Source organism: Aphelocoma coerulescens, chromosome 2, assembly GCF_041296385.1.
Source record: "Aphelocoma coerulescens isolate FSJ_1873_10779 chromosome 2, UR_Acoe_1.0, whole genome shotgun sequence".
NCBI classification, from domain to species: Eukaryota; Metazoa; Chordata; class Aves; order Passeriformes; family Corvidae; genus Aphelocoma; species Aphelocoma coerulescens.
In genome coordinates, this window is record NC_091015.1 from 76299224 (window position 1) to 76318852 (window position 19629).

The window sequence follows — 19629 nt, forward strand, 5'->3', positions numbered from 1 at the left end:
TGCATCCAAGGGTGGTCACAAACTCCTCCTGCCCTTACACATTCTGACAGGTAGTACTAACTACTGAGACCAGAGACTTCAAAAACAGCTAACGAGTCAAAGTGCATAACCACAGTTCTCCTAAACCAGCATAGTTTTCAGCAAGGAACTTTCTGAAAATCAGACCCTATTAGATTGTCTCAGAGTGGGCCCACACAAAGCTACTGCTAAAATCCTTTTGCAAAAACACAACTGGCTTTTGTATGCATCTCCTAAATACAGTGTAAACCTATTATTGTATGGACAATGCAAAACTGGGGTACTTAGAAAGTAGCCTCTTCTTCCAACTTGTAGTCATTAACTTCAAAATCAATAATCTTCATAATACAGTTAAGAATTTTCAAAAGGCCTTGGTGATGGGTTTTAACTAATTCATTTTCCCACAGAAACAGGTAATCTCCTGCCAATTAAAACAGCATTCATCTAACTCAACTCTCAGGTGCTCCCAACAATCACATTCATAATTCCTAGGTGAGGTAACAACCCATTTCAATCTTTTAGAAAATGATCTTTAAAGATAAAACTTATTATTAAGTAATAAAGCCCTGATATTATCTTGCAATGATGATAAAGACATATAATAAAGCATGGATGTTCAACCAAAATGAAATCTTACTGCATTCAGTATGAAGTGGTTTACATATACTTTATAACATAGAAAACCCAAACAAGTAAAGACTGGAACACTATGGTAAACCTGTACAGTATCTCAAATGGACACTTAGACCACACCAAAAGAAACCCAATTGGTTCTTTAAGGACAGCTCTGCCTCCCACCTGACACTTCCCCTCTGGCTGGGCTAGCTTCATTAAGATTCAAAAGCCTTATTCATGCTTCTCAATCTCCCTGTACTACCCATTTTCTGGATGAAAGATAACTTGCAAATATTTAGGTAAAATACTCTACAAAAATGTGCACCATCAGATTTAATATCACAAAAAACCCCTTGAAAATATGGGAAGATTTGTGCTTGGTGTTCTTCTGAAATCTCTCTCTAAATAAATTCCATGGTTGAGCTATAAGCACCTCCTAAAGGTCTCTTCGCAACACAAGCAGGACTGGATGAAGCAACATTAACAGCTGATCCTCCAGTATGTGCCATGTCCTGTCATCTATTGTCTCCAGGGCCATCAGCACTGCTGGGGTTTGTAACCAAATCATGGTACATAACAGACAAATGAGCAAAAATTCTTCTTAATTTAAAATGTCATTAATTCCATTAAAACTATATTGACTGTAGTAAGGGTCTGCCATTTTTAAACAGTGCACAAACATGTAATTTTGTTATATGTATGAAAAGCATACATATACCAAAATAAAGATACAGAGATGGACTAGTCCCATGTCAGGCAAATGAAAATATCTGAAAGACTTATCTACACAACATCAATTAACACAATCCAGGGAATTTCAGAAAGGCTTCAGAAGTGAAATAGATGACACGGCACGTCTCACTTCCTTCAAGGAGGAATTATTTACTGAAACCCTACGCTGTCAAAGGTAGCTGCGAAAACAGCAGCAATTAATGCTCTTGGCTGCATGTGCTCAGCCTATCTGAAATAATTTTAAGGTCAGGCTTCATCCATCTTAATTTGTTTATAACTTTGCCAAGGTAACTGTGATTGACTTTTCAAGTTTCAGGCTGAACTACTTTGGGGTCAGGGGAGATGGGAGGAAAAGAAAGGCTAATGCCAAGTCATGTGTTTCCCTCAGACACCTAAATAAATAACTGCTGGTGATGCAGAACAATACTGCATTTAAAATAAACAGGGGTCAAATCCTAAAGCTGAAACAATCAAAACATAAAGTTACTTCATCTTTTGGAAAGTAGCTGTCAGTATGAACAGTCATATGCAAAAACCAGCTGAATTACGCATAAAACCCCTTGCTGTACTCTTTTACTTCTAGAAATGCAGCAGAAGCAGTATTTCCAGTTCCTGAAAAGACAAGGTGTAAACTAGTTTGGGGGATGTCTAAATGCAAGCAAAGTTCTCATATCCAAACACTTCCAGTTCTCTGAGCAAACAACTACTGCTCATGCCCAGAGAGGACAGAGCCAATTTTGCAGGCTGCTTCAACAGGTACCAGGCCTGCTTTGCTAAATAAACAGTCCAACAACAAAAGTATCTAGCAAATTCCCCATGCAAAGTTTCAAAATCAGAAGGCACCTGAAATGGCTGCAGGCATATCTTCCACCCTCCAGGCACCCCTGCTTCCTGGCCAGGGAGCTCAGAAACTGATTCTCAGCTCCTTCCTGCACCGCCTGGAGTGAGCTGAACTGCCGCATAACCCTGCTGCAATAAATTCCAACTTCTGGCTCCCCATGCTGCCCCTGTGCTCCCACAGTTCAGTACAGCTCTAAGACTTGGCTATTTGTGATGCCAGCTCTGACTTCTACTTTTTCAGAATATCAGCATGCGTGCACACAGGTAGCAGGCAGGTTTTGCTAACTAAAGCAATGATGCTCTTCTCAAATGTCTTCATACAATAAATGCTCAGCTTCTGGAAAACTGGTTTGGTTGAGATTTTGTTGGTTTCCAAGTAGGACTGGGAGGTAAAGGCCTTGTCAGAGTTGTAAAATCCAGTGGTAAAGCTACACTAGAGCTTTGCCTATTTATACAGCAGTGTCCTCACTTCAATACTTTAGAGTTCTTGTAGTCCATTTCTGTTTTTTTCATAGAAATAATATTTGCAAAAGTGGAATGCCTTTTTGCCCATAATAGCCTTGAAGCTAACAACTATTTTAGAGCAATTCCAGTACAATCGGAAGCTGTTATTGGCTGTTTATATAACAGTGAATTAACCCCCACCGATACCTTTCAGGAATTCATAACCATAGCACACAAAATGTACTTTGCAAGAGCTTGTTAATGTATGGTAAGTGCAAAAGCTGTCTCGATTCAGAAGACTGGCTTTCAAAGCAAACATGCTTAACCTGCAGTTTCAGTCATGGAAGAAATTACTCAATTAATTGCAGGCAACAAAAACAACAGGGTTATAACTAATGTACAGTAAATGCTCTGTGGGTGTAACGCAAGCTCATTTCCCAGTAGTGTTCTCTCTTACATTTCTTATCCCACTGCTGTAAAACTGTTTAAGAATGTCAAATTCACTTAAGATTTCCCCCCCCCCCCCCATCTGTTTCCTGGCAATGAATATTATTATTAACACAGGTAGGGTCTGCTCTCTTAAAAAATGTGTTTACAACACAGTAATTTGCAGACCAGTATTTTTTGTACTCTATTCTAGACCAGACATCATCTTTTCCAAACTTAAAATCAAACATCAGAATTTATAAAGTTTTTGCCTGCACTAATGACATCCTCGCAGCAAAAAAGAAGAGCCCACAGCAAAAGGGTTCAATTAATTCTCACCTGCTTCTAGGAATTCCAGCAGGCAAAGAGTAGCGAGAAGATCAAAAGCACAAGAAGACCCCACCAGAGTTGACTGCTCCCATTCTGACATTGAGGAAGAGACGGTGCAAAACACTAATAATGATTAAAGATAATGGAAAGGAAACTTACCCAAGCAGACACTGATGCCTTCTCCCGTCATTCCTTCCATTCATGTAAAAGACATCTGTCAATTATTTGATCTAGGCTCGGTATCAGCATAGGGCTGGTACTTGGACTCACTGCTTAGAGATTCTCAGGGTGTGTTTATGTGCACATCTTACAATTAAAATACTGACAACTAAATGTGATAATACAATATGCAGATGAAGATTAAAAGAATCCCCTTCCAGCACCTGCCAGGCAGTTCTCAGCAGGCACTAGGAATGTTCATAAAGAAGGATGCCTCCCGTTTCCATCGAGGCCAATTCCTCAATCCCACCTCCCTCAAGCCTTGCGGTATTTTTCTCATCCTGGCCCCCATGCGAACGCATCTAATCCTCTTACCCAGAGAGCCAACCCCCCCCTCCCTCCCAGCTTTATTTTATTTAAAACGATGCCTGCAACAGCCCGGGGCTGCCCGCCGGGTCACCCTCCCGGGACACCTGGGCGACCCTGCCACATCACGTTAGGTGCCGCGGAGTGCCGGGTTAAGACGTAATCTGTCCTTCTCCCCCGGCTTACTGATCCCAGGAATCCTCCCCCGCTATCTCGCCATGGCAACGCCACCACCGGGAGGGCGGCGGGGCCGCCGCTTACGCAAGAGGCGCGCGCCCGGCCCCGCGCAAGGCCGGGCCCCCCCGCAGCGCCCGCAGCGGCCTCGGGCGGCCCGGCCGCGGCTCCGGCCTGGGGCTCTCGTCGGCCCCTCGGGGCGCTGCGGGCTGCTCGGCTGCGCGCTTCCCCCAGCCCCTGCTTTTTCCCTTCCCTTCCCCCCCTTCTTTTCTTCCTTTTTTTTCTCTTCTTTTTTCTCCCTTTTTCCTGTGATTTTTTTTTTTTCTTTCTCCGCTTTTCTCCTTTTTTTCGTTCTTGTCCTTTTTTCTCTTTTCTTTTTTCCATTTTTTGTTTTACTTCCCCCTTTTCATTTATTTTTTCCCTTTTTCTTGTTTACTCTTTTTAAATTTTTACCCCTTTGCACCCCTATTTCCTCTTTTTCCTTCCCCCCTTTTTTCTTCCCATTTTCTGCCTTCTTTATTTTGTTTTCCCCTCTTTCTTCTTGTTTTCTCCTTTCCCTCCCTTCTTTTTTTTTCTTTTTTCCCCTCCCCCCATATTTTTTGTAGGGTTGGTTTGGTGGGTTTTTTTTCCTCTCCTGTTTTTTTTTCTTTGCATTTCCGACAGCCAACCAAGAACCAGCTGGTGCAGATTTAACCCGCTCCAATCCCACCTCCCACCATGGAAACCTGACCAAAGCCAAGCCGTTGGACAACCCGCCAATTCCCATTCCTACTTCCCCGGGAACAGGCGCAGCAGAAAGGGGTTGCGCCTTTGAGTTCTTCAAATTAATAACCCTGAGAAGGGCAGAGAGCCGGCAGATGAAAGGCAAGGTATGGACTTTGATCGTGCAATCGGAGCCATGCGGGCAGGCTCCCGAACCATGTGGAGCACCCCTGAAGGTCAGCCTGGGCTGATCAGATTGCAGCAAGAGAGCCACAGAAAGCAGGGCAAACGGAGGTGGAAAAATCTATACACCCAAATATCTGCCAAGAGATGAAAGAAAAGTTTGCTTCTGATGCTGGGATTTATGAATAAGGTAAATGAAGCTGTAGTCTAACACTTGAGAAGATGCTTAGGTCTTCCTTCAGGAAAACACTTAAGCATGTGCTTAAATCCATTATTATTCAGGACAGCCCATAAGCGTTTGCTGAAGGTTAAGCACAACCTTCTTACAGGGAGCCCTTAAGTACTGTGCTGATTAAGGTGGGGTTTTTGTCTTCTAAATCTGAGCCACTGTGAAGCACAAAATGAATTGCCCTCATTATATTTTAATATTGTCTCTGTTTTCTTTCAAATTAAACCAGAGAATGCAAACAGAAGGTAAGTCTTATTTTACATTAGGAGGATAAAGCCCAACATTACATTCTGTCGTGTTTTATTTTTTTTTCTTTAAGATCAACCGTGCATCCCTATGAATGAACACCTCTCATGAGGAAGAAAGAGCACACGGAAAAGTGATTGCTCTGCTACTCCTAAACTCTGGAATTCCCTTGATGTGCCAGAAAGGATCACACAGAGCACTGCATACATACATACATATGCTTTATCCACCGATCTCTTTTGAAGCAAACCTGAAAAAGTCTGTAGATGGTGTACACATTTCAGCTATTAAAGGTCATGGATAAAACAGCTATTTATTAGTTCAAGTAAGGTCAGTGTTACATCCACAGGCTGAGCTCTGCCTCTTGCACAAATGACACTGCCTGCCCTGAATGCCCCAAGAAACTTTTGGCAAGCTAAGCATATGTAACAAGCCACAAACCTTACATACAACCGCTGCAGTTCATTAATGTTCAACAGGAAGGTATCATCTCTGAAACGGGTTCTGTTTCTGTATCACAGCGCATTTCCTCTCCTCTCCTCCAAGCTGTCCACTGGTGATTTCTGACAAATTGTATCCCCTGATGGAGGAGGAAAGCTCACCAAGCAGTGAATCGGTGGTTGTGGCTCTTACCAAGAACCACTCTCCTTGCTGCCATTTAGGAATATTCTACCCCACATACTCAACTATTGGTTCATTTACTTTCTTTGTACACACAGAAAAAGGGACCTTGGAAAAACAGTTTGTGCCAGCTTTAGACTTCTACTGGAGCTAAAATCAGGGTTTTGGTTGAATTCTATAACACAGTTTTTGAGGAAAATGCTGTTATATAACTCTTCTTTTTTCCTTTCTGGGAGATAACCTAGGTAGAAGAGCTTGTGAGAAGCAGTCAAATCTTCTATTGCAGGTCTTGAGACAGGTGGCAAAGTATAAGAGCAGAAGGTTACTTTAAGGTCAGGGTGTTTCCCATTCTTTCTAGATATATCTAAATGCTACAGGCAGGCAGGAACACTTTTGCTACATTCACCTCCAGGAAACTTAACTTCTTCTCACTTGCAGTAATTTGCCGTACTAAATCCTGAACTAAAGGCAGCATCTTCTTCCTGGAAACCTTGTTGTTATAAACAAATAAGGACAAAGAAATAAAGAATAATCTCAAATGTCTGTCCCTAAATAACTAATCTACCTTTCAAGAACTAAAGGTCTCACCATGCTGCTATACTTGGCATGGAAGCTGGACAAAAGAGATGAAGTTTGAAACTCAGATACCTCAGCTGTTCTGACGTGCCTCACTCAGCCCTTCAAACAGGGAAGCAAACTCGAAGTAGTAGGTTGGATCTTAGAGCCATTTAATCATTTAGGTTAGAAATACCTTTAAGATCATTGAGTCCAACAGCTAACATGGTGCTGACAAGTCCACCACTCAACTATGTGTCTAAGTGCCATGTATACACATCTTTTAAATACTTCCAGGGATGGTGACTCAACCACTTCCCTAGGCAGCCTCTTTGAATGCTGAAGAACCCTTTCATTCTTTCACTATAAGCCAAACCAAATAAAAAATTGTCATAGAAACAATTAAGAGAAGGCCATGACCATGCTGCCAAAAAAGCCCAAAAAGTACAGCTGTCCATGGATAGTGAAATTAGCCATGAACTTTACAAAGTTACTCCTTGGGTGAATGCTATAGAATTTCTGTTTAATTACAAGAATTAAAAAGGGGGGAAATTAGATGTTCAAAGTCTTTCTCACTGTTCTCACAGCTTAAATACATATGGGCACTAAATCAATACAAATATGATGAAGAAATTAGTAAGTAAGCAACAACAACCTTCACTGCTTCAGAAAGAAGCTTGAAACCAAAGAAAAAGATCGATGTGAGTGATCCCAACTCCAAATTTGTAAACCAAACCTAGAAGAAAATGTCTCCTTATGTGAGATCATAGCAGGGCCCAAATGGCTTCAAATCAAAGCATACGTGAATCACTCTCCTCTGTGAAGGCTCAAAATTGGATGCTCAAGTTAACCACCAGTGAGTTTTCCCACAGAAGCAGGACCTTGAAGAGAGTGTTACTGCTGGCACCAGATTACTTGCAATGACCTGGCAGCTTGTGATTACCACATGAGCTTTTCTCTCCTCCCCCACAAAACAGGCACAAAACGAGGGATGCTAACTGTTCCCGGTGTCATTGGGCACTGGAGGTCGTTGCACCTGTATCTCCCTACATTTACTTCCTTCTTGGAGGATTATTTTACCAATCTATTAAATAAAGTTAACTAGCAATGAAACAAGAATAGATTACAAACTGAGGATCTCCATTTTCTAAAACCGAACTCCCAGTCTCTATCACTGCAGTAAAAGTCCAAGTGACGAAATAAACCTTGAACTTTGTTTCTTTACTCATCATTTTTGGAAACAAAAGAGCACCTTGTCCCAGACAACGCAATTTAGCAACTTCATCTGTATACGTGTCAGAAAGAGGGAGCAGAAAGCTTCAGCCAGCCAGTATCAAAACGAGCATTCCCCCAATCAACGTCACTGACTGGAATTGCGCTTGGAAGGGACACACACCAGTGGAGTTACTGTCACACCACTGTGACCCAGTTCCAGGCAGGAAGCTGTACTCCCAACCCAGTGGTCTCAAAAAGTGGGCCACATGAGCAGCAACCAAGCACCTAGGTACAAAATGAGTGGGAGAATAAAAAGGAGGAGCTATTTACCACCAGCAGAACTCAGCCTGCATCATCCTGTTAGCTCTCCCAGTGACCTCCAGAAGTGAATGAGCAGGAAAGATGACAGAGAAGAGCTTTGAACTGGAACTCACTATTAGAGGAAAGGGGGGGTCATAAGGGCAGCAGCCTTCTCAGCTTCCAAAGTCCCCAAAGGAATAATAGGTACCTTGTGCATGTGTACTGGTTCTCTAATCTCAGCCACCTCAACTGTTCCTGAACGCGAAACTCTGTTTCATTGAAAAAAAAGGATGATAAAATCTGTATATTCCTGATGTAGAACATTCAGCTGGCACAAAAGACAACACTGCAGATACAGGAAATGAGGACTCTTTAACTATTTGTCCTATTTTTTATCCAAGGGAATGCCAAATAATGAGCAGGGGGAGGGAAGTTCATTGTTATCCAGGTTCATCCTAAATTGGATTGCAAGATATATTAGAAAAAGACAGCACTTCACTTTAAATATGATTGAATAAAAATTCCTACCTGGGTTTGAAATGATCTTAACTAGACTTTCCAATGGTTTTGTCCTGTTGCACTCTGATTTAAACCACGTATAACACAATTTTGAATCATATTCAAACAAGGTACCTCAACCAATTTAAACTATATTTAGACTGCAGTATTTTTACTACTAAAGAAACCTAACAGAGGAACAACATGCTTGGAACATCTGTCGCAGTGATTGAAAGAAGTCTATGACAGGAATAGCAAACAGTTATTTTCTTTCCTGAGATGATGTCAATCTGTTGAAGCAAAGTATCAGTGAAGTAGATTGTTTCTAAGAGGTACCTCACTCTGGCCTGTCTGCTGCAAAACAAAGATGATTAAAATACCCCCTTGCTGCATAACCTTGTCTGCTTGCTTATTAGTATCTGCTATCTCTGTATCAGGGGAAAAACTCTTTGCCAAAGCTAGTAAGCATGTTACAGCATTACATGAAAAAAATAATTCATTTGTTCAAATCTAAAAACCTCCACCTAATGAAATTCAAATTTTTACATGCATCAACTATTATTTACATTTAGATTATCAACTTTATGACTCAACACAATCCCTAAGATACAGACCTCTAAGCAAGGCTGTCTGTCACACAGCATGTTCTGCAGTGACAATCAGAACTGCACGTATTTATGACACAACTTTGCAGTTACTTCATGGAAGATGACGACAGACTGGCTCTCACTCTATGCTAATGCTGTTTCACCAGCATGGATTTCTACATGTTGGTCCAAATCAAGGTTCTTTCCTTCAAAAAGTGTCTTGCCTGCCCAGACTACACAGGGGTGGAAAATGAAGGTGAAGAAGGAAGGAGTCGCTGCGGGTAGTGATTGGGCTCCCCCTGAGCACTAAGGTATAGGAAATGGACATGTCAAGCAGGGATGGAATGACTGACAGGATTCATTACAAGTTCTTGGTGTATCACTGTCATGGGTCCAACTGTGGGGATTCAGCAAACAGTACCTCTCCTCACTGTCATCAGGCTGAGATTTCAACCCCATTGCCCATTGCCCACATGCATCACTCCCCTGAACTAGGATCTACTGCAGCCCTTAAGTCAGGCACAAAATAAGTGATCAAGAGTGGCCAGTTACCCACATCACCCATCTGACTGACACCACCAGCACACAGATAAGGCAGGCATGTCTCTCTTGAGCTCTGATACAATAAGCCTTGAGGCTCAGCTGGAAGAAGACAGGTCTGGTAGGCTGCCAACATGACAGCATGGATGTCTTTAATAACCAACAACAGCACTGCATGACATGAGGCAATGCAGCCTGTGATGGGCCTGAGGCGGTGATGTTCGCACGGCCTGGGTGTTCCCCTTGTGCTTGGTGCTAAACTTGGCTCAGGAGAGGCAACCAGCACCATTACTGGTGTTCTCAGACCAGCCTGGGAAAGTGCTTCTCATCAGGTCACAGCCTGCCATGAGGCTGCTGGATATGGCAGCACAGCCACAGCTGAGAACACCGGTGATTTTCTATAAAAAAAAAAAAAAAAAAAAACCAAACAAAAAAACCCAACCAAAAACCAACCAAACAAAAAAAGGTGACATAGTTGAGGAAATGTTGTGATAGGAATTAAGTAAGATGGGGACTTCAAAAATGCAGCCAAGCAGTTTCAGACCAGTGGATATGGATGTAAAAGCTTTCAGAAAAACTTTAGTAATAAATAGCTAAAGACAGAACCAAGTATCAGCACTCAAGAAGAAATTACTGAAAATTACTGTAAGAAGGGTGTGAAATGCCAAAGGCTGCTGATTATTTGAAGAAAAAAAAATCAAGCAAGGACAGGGATACTTATATATTCTATGTAATAGTTTAAAATCCTATTTCCTTTTCTTATGTAAATATTCCTGTTAACATATATTGCTTAAAAAAGATTCATAAGACATTTATATATAAAATACAGACTTGAAAGCAGAATTTATCCCTCCGCATAGTGTTTTCTTATAGATACAGGACTGTCTATTTCAAAAGGGACTGCTACAAAGGAATCATTGTTAACTTTCAACTTAACTTCCAGCATCAAAAGTATTTTGTGTACCAATCAAAAAAAAAAATCATAATTCAGCCACAATTGTGAGCCTATGTTGGGTTCTTTTACAAAAAAATTCAGGAAAAGTTGGTGGCTAACTCGCTGGGGTGACCCCAAGACTTGCCTTATTGCACCAACCTCCACCCATGGCTCAAACCCTACTGTACCTTTATGAAAACCAATGGACATAGATCCCACCTTCCTGAGAGCAGAGATTTGATTTCACTTTGCATCCACTGCTCCTTCTGTTGAGCTCTCCAGGGGCATGTCAGCTCTTTGCTCCTGCTCTTTTTACCCTTCCTTAAATTCCAATTGAGGGACTTTACAAAAGCTATCTATTTTAAACTGGTGGTGTAGAGACCTTTCCAGAGCAATAAAAAGTAGGACAGAATTTTCTCTGTAGGTAGCAGACAGGCAGGGCTCCTTTTTGACTATTCATTTTAATGCTGCCATGGTTTTGTTGTAGTATTAATTATGCAGGAGAGCGCCCACAGCTTTGTATAAGGATCTTTTTGAATTATTTAGAACAAAATAACATGGAAACATGGAAACAGTAGTTACTCAGCATTTCTGCAAACTGTGCAACTCAAATTTTAGCACTGATCACAGAACATGCTAAACAACAAATAATGTAGTCACCAATGCACGGGCCTTGAAAGATGAAGCACAGGTCAATTCCACAGGCGATTGTCCCTTTGTAGCAATGCACATGCTCAAGGACAGAAGCAAAGTAGGAGTATAAAGTGCATTACTTTGTGGATTCACATGGTTAGCTACTTAAAAACACAAAACAAAACAAAAAGCAACCCCAACCCCCTAACCCAGACCACATCATGCGTGGAAAAGATACACAGAACTGAACAATATATTTCAATTCAATTTTTGCCATTCTGGTTCGAAGTAGCCCAAGGTGAAAGATCTAATGGGACATGAAGTTCCCAGAGTCCCATATTATTTCAACCCACTCCTTGGCCAAGTCAGTAATAATTGGATCAGAAATTACAAAGGAATATAGCTGATATTTGATGACATGATTTTGCAGCCACCATGGAGCGCCCTTCCTTCCTGGCTCCCAAATCCACCCCAGCCTCCGGTCCTTGCACAGGACTGTGAAACCATCCCCTTTCACGCTGCGGGTGGAAGCAGCGTGGGGTAGCAGGTTTTAGAGAGTTCCCTTCAGGCTAATGCGGAAATGTCGAAACGAACCAGGGTGCAGTCATAGCTGCGTGACTCTCCGAAAGAAAGCATTTAGAAACAGATTCATAAACAAGGGGATTGCAGCTGTCAGTAGGGGCTTAAGACCCATAATCGGGATCAGACAACACAACGCGAAGCGCGGCATTCGCCACAGCAGTTACTGCACTTCTGTCCTTTTTCCAGCAACTTCTGCTGACTCAGGAGCACAAACTGCTGACATCCCTCCTGGGAGTGCCTCGCACACACTCCTTTACACACACACAATGTGGAGAGGAGTACGAAAGAACAAGTATATGTCAAAGAACTTTAAAAAAAGTTCCATGCCTTAGCCACCTCTCTTTTTTATAAATACTCTCATTAAATGCTACACTGAGTGAAAGCAGCTGAACAAACAATCTTGGGATTACTGGAAAAAATACAGTGCTGAAATTTTGCAGGATTTTAGCCCACTACAAAAACCTATGTTTTTTTGGTCCAATGTGGAAGACAAATTGTTTCAATGAGTGAGGATTTCCCCTCTTTCCAGGAAGAAAAAACTCACTGTGCATGTGTAGAACATTCTAAATAACCAAAAGCATCATGGGACTTGCTCTGCATAGGTTCCCACTCTGGACACTGCAAGGCAACACTGCTATTCCATATGTGGGATAAAAAGACCACACAGAAGCCTAAAGTACCACTTCCTGAAACATACAAAATTACTATTGTTACAAGAAAATGCATACACACAAACCCAACTGAATTTATCTAGTGCTTTATACAAATATCACTTGAACTGAATTTTTTTCCACAAGGAAGATGAAGAAGTAACACAGAAAAGCAGCTTGGGCTGCAAAGTGACAGACTTCAGCAGGCACCAGAGCAAGCAGGCAAATGTTAGTGTTAATACTATTAAGAACACTGTCTTGCATATACAAGCAAAACATTTCTTTGGCAATCTCCTAGCCTCAAACACTTTATAACCTTGATACCCAAACTGAACTTCAGCACATTTTATGCCAAAATCCCTTCGGCATCTGCTTCAGTAACTGTCGAAAAAATATTCAATGTTTTGTCCTTTTTTCTCAGTGAAATATTTACTCAGGTATTTAATCAGGTAGTTTTCCTCTAAGCCACTGTTACCCCTTTTTCTGTTTCACTATTCCAGGCCTGCCTCACAACCAAGTTTCTATCTTTCATCCACTGCCCAACTTGCACTCTCCCAGTTAGGCAGGAGTTCTGTGGAAGAGAGCTAGCAGTTACAGCACACAATAAGCTAGATAAGCATCAACAATATCACACTCTTGCAAAAAAGCAAATGTTGTGCTGGAACAGACAGACAGCAAGAGAGGTCTGTGACAAAAGCCTTCTACTGTACTCACCATTACTGGATGTCAACAGGAACATTTTGGTCAAGTTTCACTGCTGGTCTCCATGAGATATGTGGGCAAATTGGAAGATATTCAGAGAAGAGTAGAAAGAGGATAAATTAAGTATCTAATCTAAACAAAAGGAAACTGAAGGCAGAGAAGTTAAGTCTACAATTGTTCAGAAGGAAGATGCAAAGACAAAATGAATGAGTTTTCAAATTTAAAGAGGAAAGACTTTACCAAGACAGTGAGAAAAGCTTTCTGAGAGAAAGAAAAGCACATGAGTAGATTTTTTATGTGTGTGTGTGTATATAAACACATATACATCATATATGATATATATTGTATCTTTTTGTTAGGGTGAGAACATATATCTATATGTTCTGTAAAGAAATGCTAGTTACTGTCAGAAATGACTTTGCCAACCGTGTCTTAGGGTAAGCAGGTTAGATCATTCCTTGGGGACACCCTGGAATGTTCAGCCCTGTGGTTCTGCATGCAGGCACACCACCTTGCCCTTTTCCCAGCACCAAGTGCCCACTGAGGCCTATGAGAGGAGCAGTCTCTTTATTTTACATCACAGAAACAAGAGAGACTTCAGTCTTGCTGTCCCTGGGAGTCCTGGGTGAAGGTCAAGTACAGCCTGCCCATCAACAGCAAGTCTAAGGCAGAATGATGAAAGATGATGTAGCCATGGTGGAGTACTGAAAGTCACCTGAACTGCACAAAGAGCGTCCTTCCAATCAGCTACAGAGAAAATAAAATCAGGGGTTTGCCATTAGCTGCTAAAGAGGTCTAGAAATAAGAAAGGGAAAAAGCCTACTGCAACACTACCTTTCACTTCTTAATACTTTACCTGCACATGATACATACTATTTGAGGACATCAGCCTTTCCTGCACCCTGCCTCTATACAAAGTACATAGCTTTTCCCTCTCATGTGTATTTTGTCTGCACAAATTACTAGTAGTTTGGGGTAAAAATTATTTTACCTATTTACACCATCTCTCAAAAATACAGGGATCTCGTTCATTTGATTATAAGCACTGACCAGCCATTAGCTGTCCAAACAAGTTGCATCTCCCACCTCACTGTGATTTAGCTATAGCTACAAGTTTGGGTTCAGTCCAAGTTCTTTTGCCCTGCTAATACGTAATCTAAACCCACTCTCTGTCAGTTTAAAGCCATTACCCTTGGTCAAAGATCCCATTAAAAACATGCTAGATTGGGGCTTTTCGGTGAAAACTGACAGGACTGCAGTCAGGGTGAAGATCTCAGCCACCACACATATACGTTCCTTTGGCTTTTCCTTTTACCACAATATGGAAATTGGCAGTGTATTAAGAACTAGAGCTCTCTGAGAAAATAATCCAGGCAGAGCAGAACACCTCGGTAACAACATTACTAACATTACCAACACACGCTTGCCTTAGCACAGCCTTGTCCACAGCACATGCATAACCAAGTTTCAGCAACTTGTTTTGGAGTCACATCTCATGCAAAGCAACTGTTGAGTTTAACTACAGCAGCTTTTAACCAACAGTTCATCAGAACCATTACATGGTATAGCCAGGACCAAGGGTGATTATGTGAAGTGTATTTTTGTTCTATGCAGATGCATTAGGATTGTTGGAATACTGGGCTTTGTTTCTCTGTGTATATATATGTATCAAACACACATACATGTTCTCTGAACTTTGAGAAAAATAAAAAGAAAGTTTATTTTATACTTCTATTCATCCTTCTTTTTTTCTGAAGAAGCCAAAGCCTCATGCAAGGGCATGGCAGATCTGGCTTCACTGACAGGGTACCAACAGCTGGCCTGAGTGAGGTTTGTGTGGGCCACAGATGTCATGCTGCACTCATATGGAAAGCACCCAGCAGCCACTCCTCAACTCATTCTGAAATCACAGAATGGTTGGGGTTGGAAGGGACTAGTCCAAGCCCCCTGCTACAGCAGGTTCACCTACAGCAAATCAGAAAGGTCACTTCTTCCTGGTTTGTATAAAGTTCCTCAGTAACCACTGTTTCCCCACAGCAGTAAACTACAAAGAAAACTTAGATAGGCATGCATGTGCAAGACTGTTTTCTTAAATACAAAATAAAAAACTTCATGGACTAAACCCTGGCTGAAGGGTGGACATTCTGCAACAGCTGCTTTACCAAAACTGGGTATCTAGTATGGAAGTTACCCCCTTTTTCCTAAATACCAAGTGCACTAGGATCAACAAGCTATTTAGAAACTAAAGACCAAAGTTAAGGAAAAAGAAAAACAAAACAAAGCTGTGGTTCATATCAGAGAAAGTGCTGCCCATTTAACAACTTTCACTGATTTCACCAGAACTAACTGTATTTATATAGGCATCTGAAAGGTAATTTGAAAAAATGGGCTTTAAATTCTGTTTTTGAAGACCAGTGTGCTTGGTTACACAACATGTTATAACCAAGTTTCTTCTTCTACTTGGAGCATTAGGCAGTTATAAAAGGCTCTAATGACATCATAAACCTTGCCAGTGTTTGATAATTTCTTAAGGGATTTGATAGAGGAAGCAGAAATTACAGAAATCTCAGTTTTACTTCTTCGGTTCCTAACCTTCTCAGCAGAGCAGTCATGTGGAAGAAGCTAATGTGAGTCACCAGATGAAAGAAGGCAAGTAAATACATTTTTAGTTCCTTTTAAATTAAAAAAAAAAATCTAATAGTATAAGCAAGCTTCAGGAAGCTCTGGCTAAAGACTGAGCACCCAAGGTTAAGAACACTACTAAGCTTTAGTGTTTTGTAATAAAACCTCTAATTTCATGCTGTGTTCAAGCCAGCAGTTACTACCTGAAGGAGCTTCCAAATTCAGTGCTACCTGGGTTGGGCAGCAAAGGCTCCATGCACCTGTGGCAATCAGCTGTTGAAAAATGTGGAAAAATCTGCTCTATCCCAGCCATGGTCCGCTCCCCACCTGCCCCCAAGGTCATCCTTCAGCCAGGGGTGATGTACTACCTGCAAGGAGGGGTTTTCCCCATGCACTGCAGCCCTTCACCAAGCTTCTCCAGCATCACGTCCGTCCTGTCGCTTGCACACAAGACACGTCATAGAAAGCTTGAAAATTCTGCATGGCCTCTTCTCTTTTAGGAACAACAGAGACACTGTTTAGTGCAGAATGACTTAACAGTGCTGCTTTAGAGGGGCACTGCTGGCTTTACTTCCTTAGGATGTAAAGGATGATTCCTTTCTTAGGAGCTAAGAAGGATGAAGCTATTACTCACTTAATGACAGTACCTAGTTGTTTCTGCCATACATCATGTCCTGCCCTACCAGGGAAAACATAAATATGTACCAAAGAACCAAGTTCTGCCCCCAGAGTTATAGTAACTTAACTCCAGTGGGAAGAAGCGTGCCCAGGAAAATCTCAGAAGGGGTTTTTTCCTTCAACTTTTCTCATACATGAAATATATGCATGTATAGCAATATCCCTGGTTTAGTCGTTCTGGTATTTGTTTTCCATTAAGCAGTATGAAACTTGCTTTAGCAAATATGTTTTGTGGGTTGTCATCCATAGCTTGTTAACCACTATATTCATTTAGGGACTACACATATGCTTTTTCAAATATAGACATAAGGGGAAGTGAAAATCATGCCAGAGAGCATTGGTTAGTTCCCAGGAAAGACAGCATCTAGAATTTGGCAGCCTTGAGACATGAGAAAAGTACAAACACAGTCAGACTCAAAATTTTAAGTCATTTGTGTGGGCCATGTTTTTTTATCTTGGTGATCCCAACTTCTACAATTATTTGTAGCTGAAGTTGGTCTTATTTTTTTAAAGCAAAATACACACCATAGTTTCCTCCTGTACTAGAAAATTATGTTTGCAAAACATCTTCCCACAATTCTGAGTCCATCCAGAAACTTATTTTTGCTGGACATTTGATCAAAATACTGTTGTAATTCACTCTGTTGCTACCAAACCTCTTACAGAAGGACAGTAGGGTTATTAAACAGAAAATAATGAGTTTTCACTGGCTCACCAGTGAAATAGAGAAGGAAAGTGTTCACACCAAATCACCAGAATGCACTGAGACCTGGTTACCACCACCCAGCGAGTCAGGCTGAAATGATTTAAATTACCTTCACACATCAGAATAATAGAGGTCTTGGATCCTCCCAAGAGTCACAGTCAGCAAAGCCTTCTGCGCTTCATGAAGCCTGGCTCCCTGCTTGGACAGGGATCAGCCTCCCAACATGGCCCCTGGCTTAGGTGAAAGCCCAGTAAAGGTCCCTGCTCCCCAGCACTGGTGTCCTTCGGTGGCAGCTGCCATCACTGAGTGAAGAATCTGTACCTCACATTCATGTACAGCAAATAATAAGCTCTACAAAACTACTGTGCTAGTGCTGAGGTTTGCTAATTGGGAAAAAACACACCCATTCCAAGCTGTCTGTTTAGCTTACTGTTTTGTTATAGCCAAGATGAAAGAATCTTATCTTAAGCTTACAGCATTTTACTTTAAAACAAAATTTACTGTTGGTTTTGTTAAAAAAACCAAAACAAAAGAAACAAAACAAAACCAAACCATTAAAAACCAATAACCAAAGAACACCCTCAAAAAAACCCCCAAATCTCCACCATCAGCGGAAGTATCTATCTAAGTGTGGGTAACAAGAGGAAGCTCATGTCAAACATCCCCTGGAAACACTCCCTCCAGAGGGCTGTTCCCCCCGCAGTACTCAATTCCAGCCTGTCCTAGGAGCTGTCTGGCTCCCTTCCTCACCAGTGCTTCACTCCCAAAGTGTGGAGTTAGTCACAGTTTTGAAGAACATCACGTGGCTGGGGAGACAGGCACTGGAGCGAGGCCAAAGGCAGAACCTCCCCTCAACCACAACTGTTCTGTGCTGCTGCTCCTCTCAGTGTGAGGAAGGGATGGCCATCACTTGGTGGTCATCCATGCACTGCCCTCTCTTTGTTTCTCAGAGAATGGCCCTGTGCCCACTTTGCCTTGTTTGTCAGTCCAGTTGGTAAGAGACGACGTTTAAAGACAAATCCGGGTGCTGGAACACAACACTGTTGAGAGCATTCGTTTAGTAGCCATCACCAAAGGTAAATGTTTTCTCTGCTGATGCATCTACTTCTTAACACCCGAGTTCTGGGATGGCTCTAAGCAGTGAACTATAAATTTTAACAGGGCTTCTGCATGCATGGTTGAGCCTAAGGTGTTTAATACATTGCAATCGCAAAAGATATCTGTAGAAAGAACAGAAGAAAAAGCTATTTATATTGACATTAAGAGGAGGCCTTTTTGGGTTAAAAAAAAAGCCCAAACAAAACCTTCAACTATGTTCAATTTTTTAAATTCAAAATTAGGAGTTTATTCTGCAAACTGTGATTGCACTGCGAAAGGGGAATAAAACCATTCTGTGTGCTTCTTGAGGTTTAAGAAAGTTACTAAATACTGCACGTTTATAATATTTTATTTGCCTCAGCTCCTGAAGAATAATTAGACACATAGGGGGCCCATTCAAAATTTTGATCTAGTTTACTGGAAAACTATTTAAGGGAAATATTAACTGATATATACATTGCTGAATCCCTCTGGCAATACTTGCTGATTATCCCAGCAGTTTTCCCTGCTAGTGCTGTATGAAAGAAACAGCCAACTAATTCATTAACCAGGAGGTGCTGATTACATACATATTGTTATCAAAAGCACAAACTACACTTTTTCCCTTCTCTCAGTTACAGTAATTTTACATGCTTGCAAAACAAGCAGACAGAAAACATTCAGCCTGAAACCCAGTACTTAAATAATACTTGGGCATTGCCTCCTTAGGAACCCAAATAAGACACAGAGAGCATTTGTACACTCAAAGCTTAGCTAAGCACAGCTAGGAGCTATTCTCAATTAAGTATTCTATTTAAAAAATGAGTAAGTTTGAAAAGACAGAGAGCACTTCACTTTGTTCCAGAACTGGAACATTCCCTACCTTTACATTTATATGTCCTTTAAATTCAATTTAATTTCAAATGCAAAAAAAAACCAAAACAAAACCAAAAATATTTTCTTTTTTTGCATGGCCTAACTACAGAAAACATGGTTGTATATGTAAGGAATGGATGCTGTCTTCTAATAAAATGATTCAACTGGGTATTTTCAATTTTTCTCCTGCCCATTAACATCAGGATGTGCTAAACAAACACAAAAGTCAAGTGAAAGAATGCCCCAGACCCATGAAAAATTACCTAGAATTTTTATCAGCACTTCCTACCCATATATATTTATGGATACCAAAATTTGTAGTTACAATAGACTCTCCAGCTATTTTCAGTAATTCATCACTGTGATGGCCAGAACCCCCAAAAATTACT

General features: G+C 41.2%; 1 protein-coding gene across 10 annotated transcripts in view; it reads right to left on the bottom strand.

Moving 5' to 3' along the window:
- Positions 1–19629, bottom strand: part of HIVEP1 (HIVEP zinc finger 1) — a 129014-nt gene that overhangs the window by 83211 nt on the left and 26174 nt on the right. Inside the window, exon 1 of one of the 10 annotated variants that reach the window (XM_069008099.1) lies at positions 3565–3906. The exons of the other annotated variants lie outside the window; for them this stretch is intronic. Coding sequence (XP_068864200.1) covers positions 3565–3604 — 40 coding nt within the window. The 5' untranslated portion in view covers positions 3605–3906. Of the gene's footprint in view, positions 1–3564; positions 3907–19629 lie in introns of those variants that run through there. 10 annotated transcript variants of the gene reach the window in all.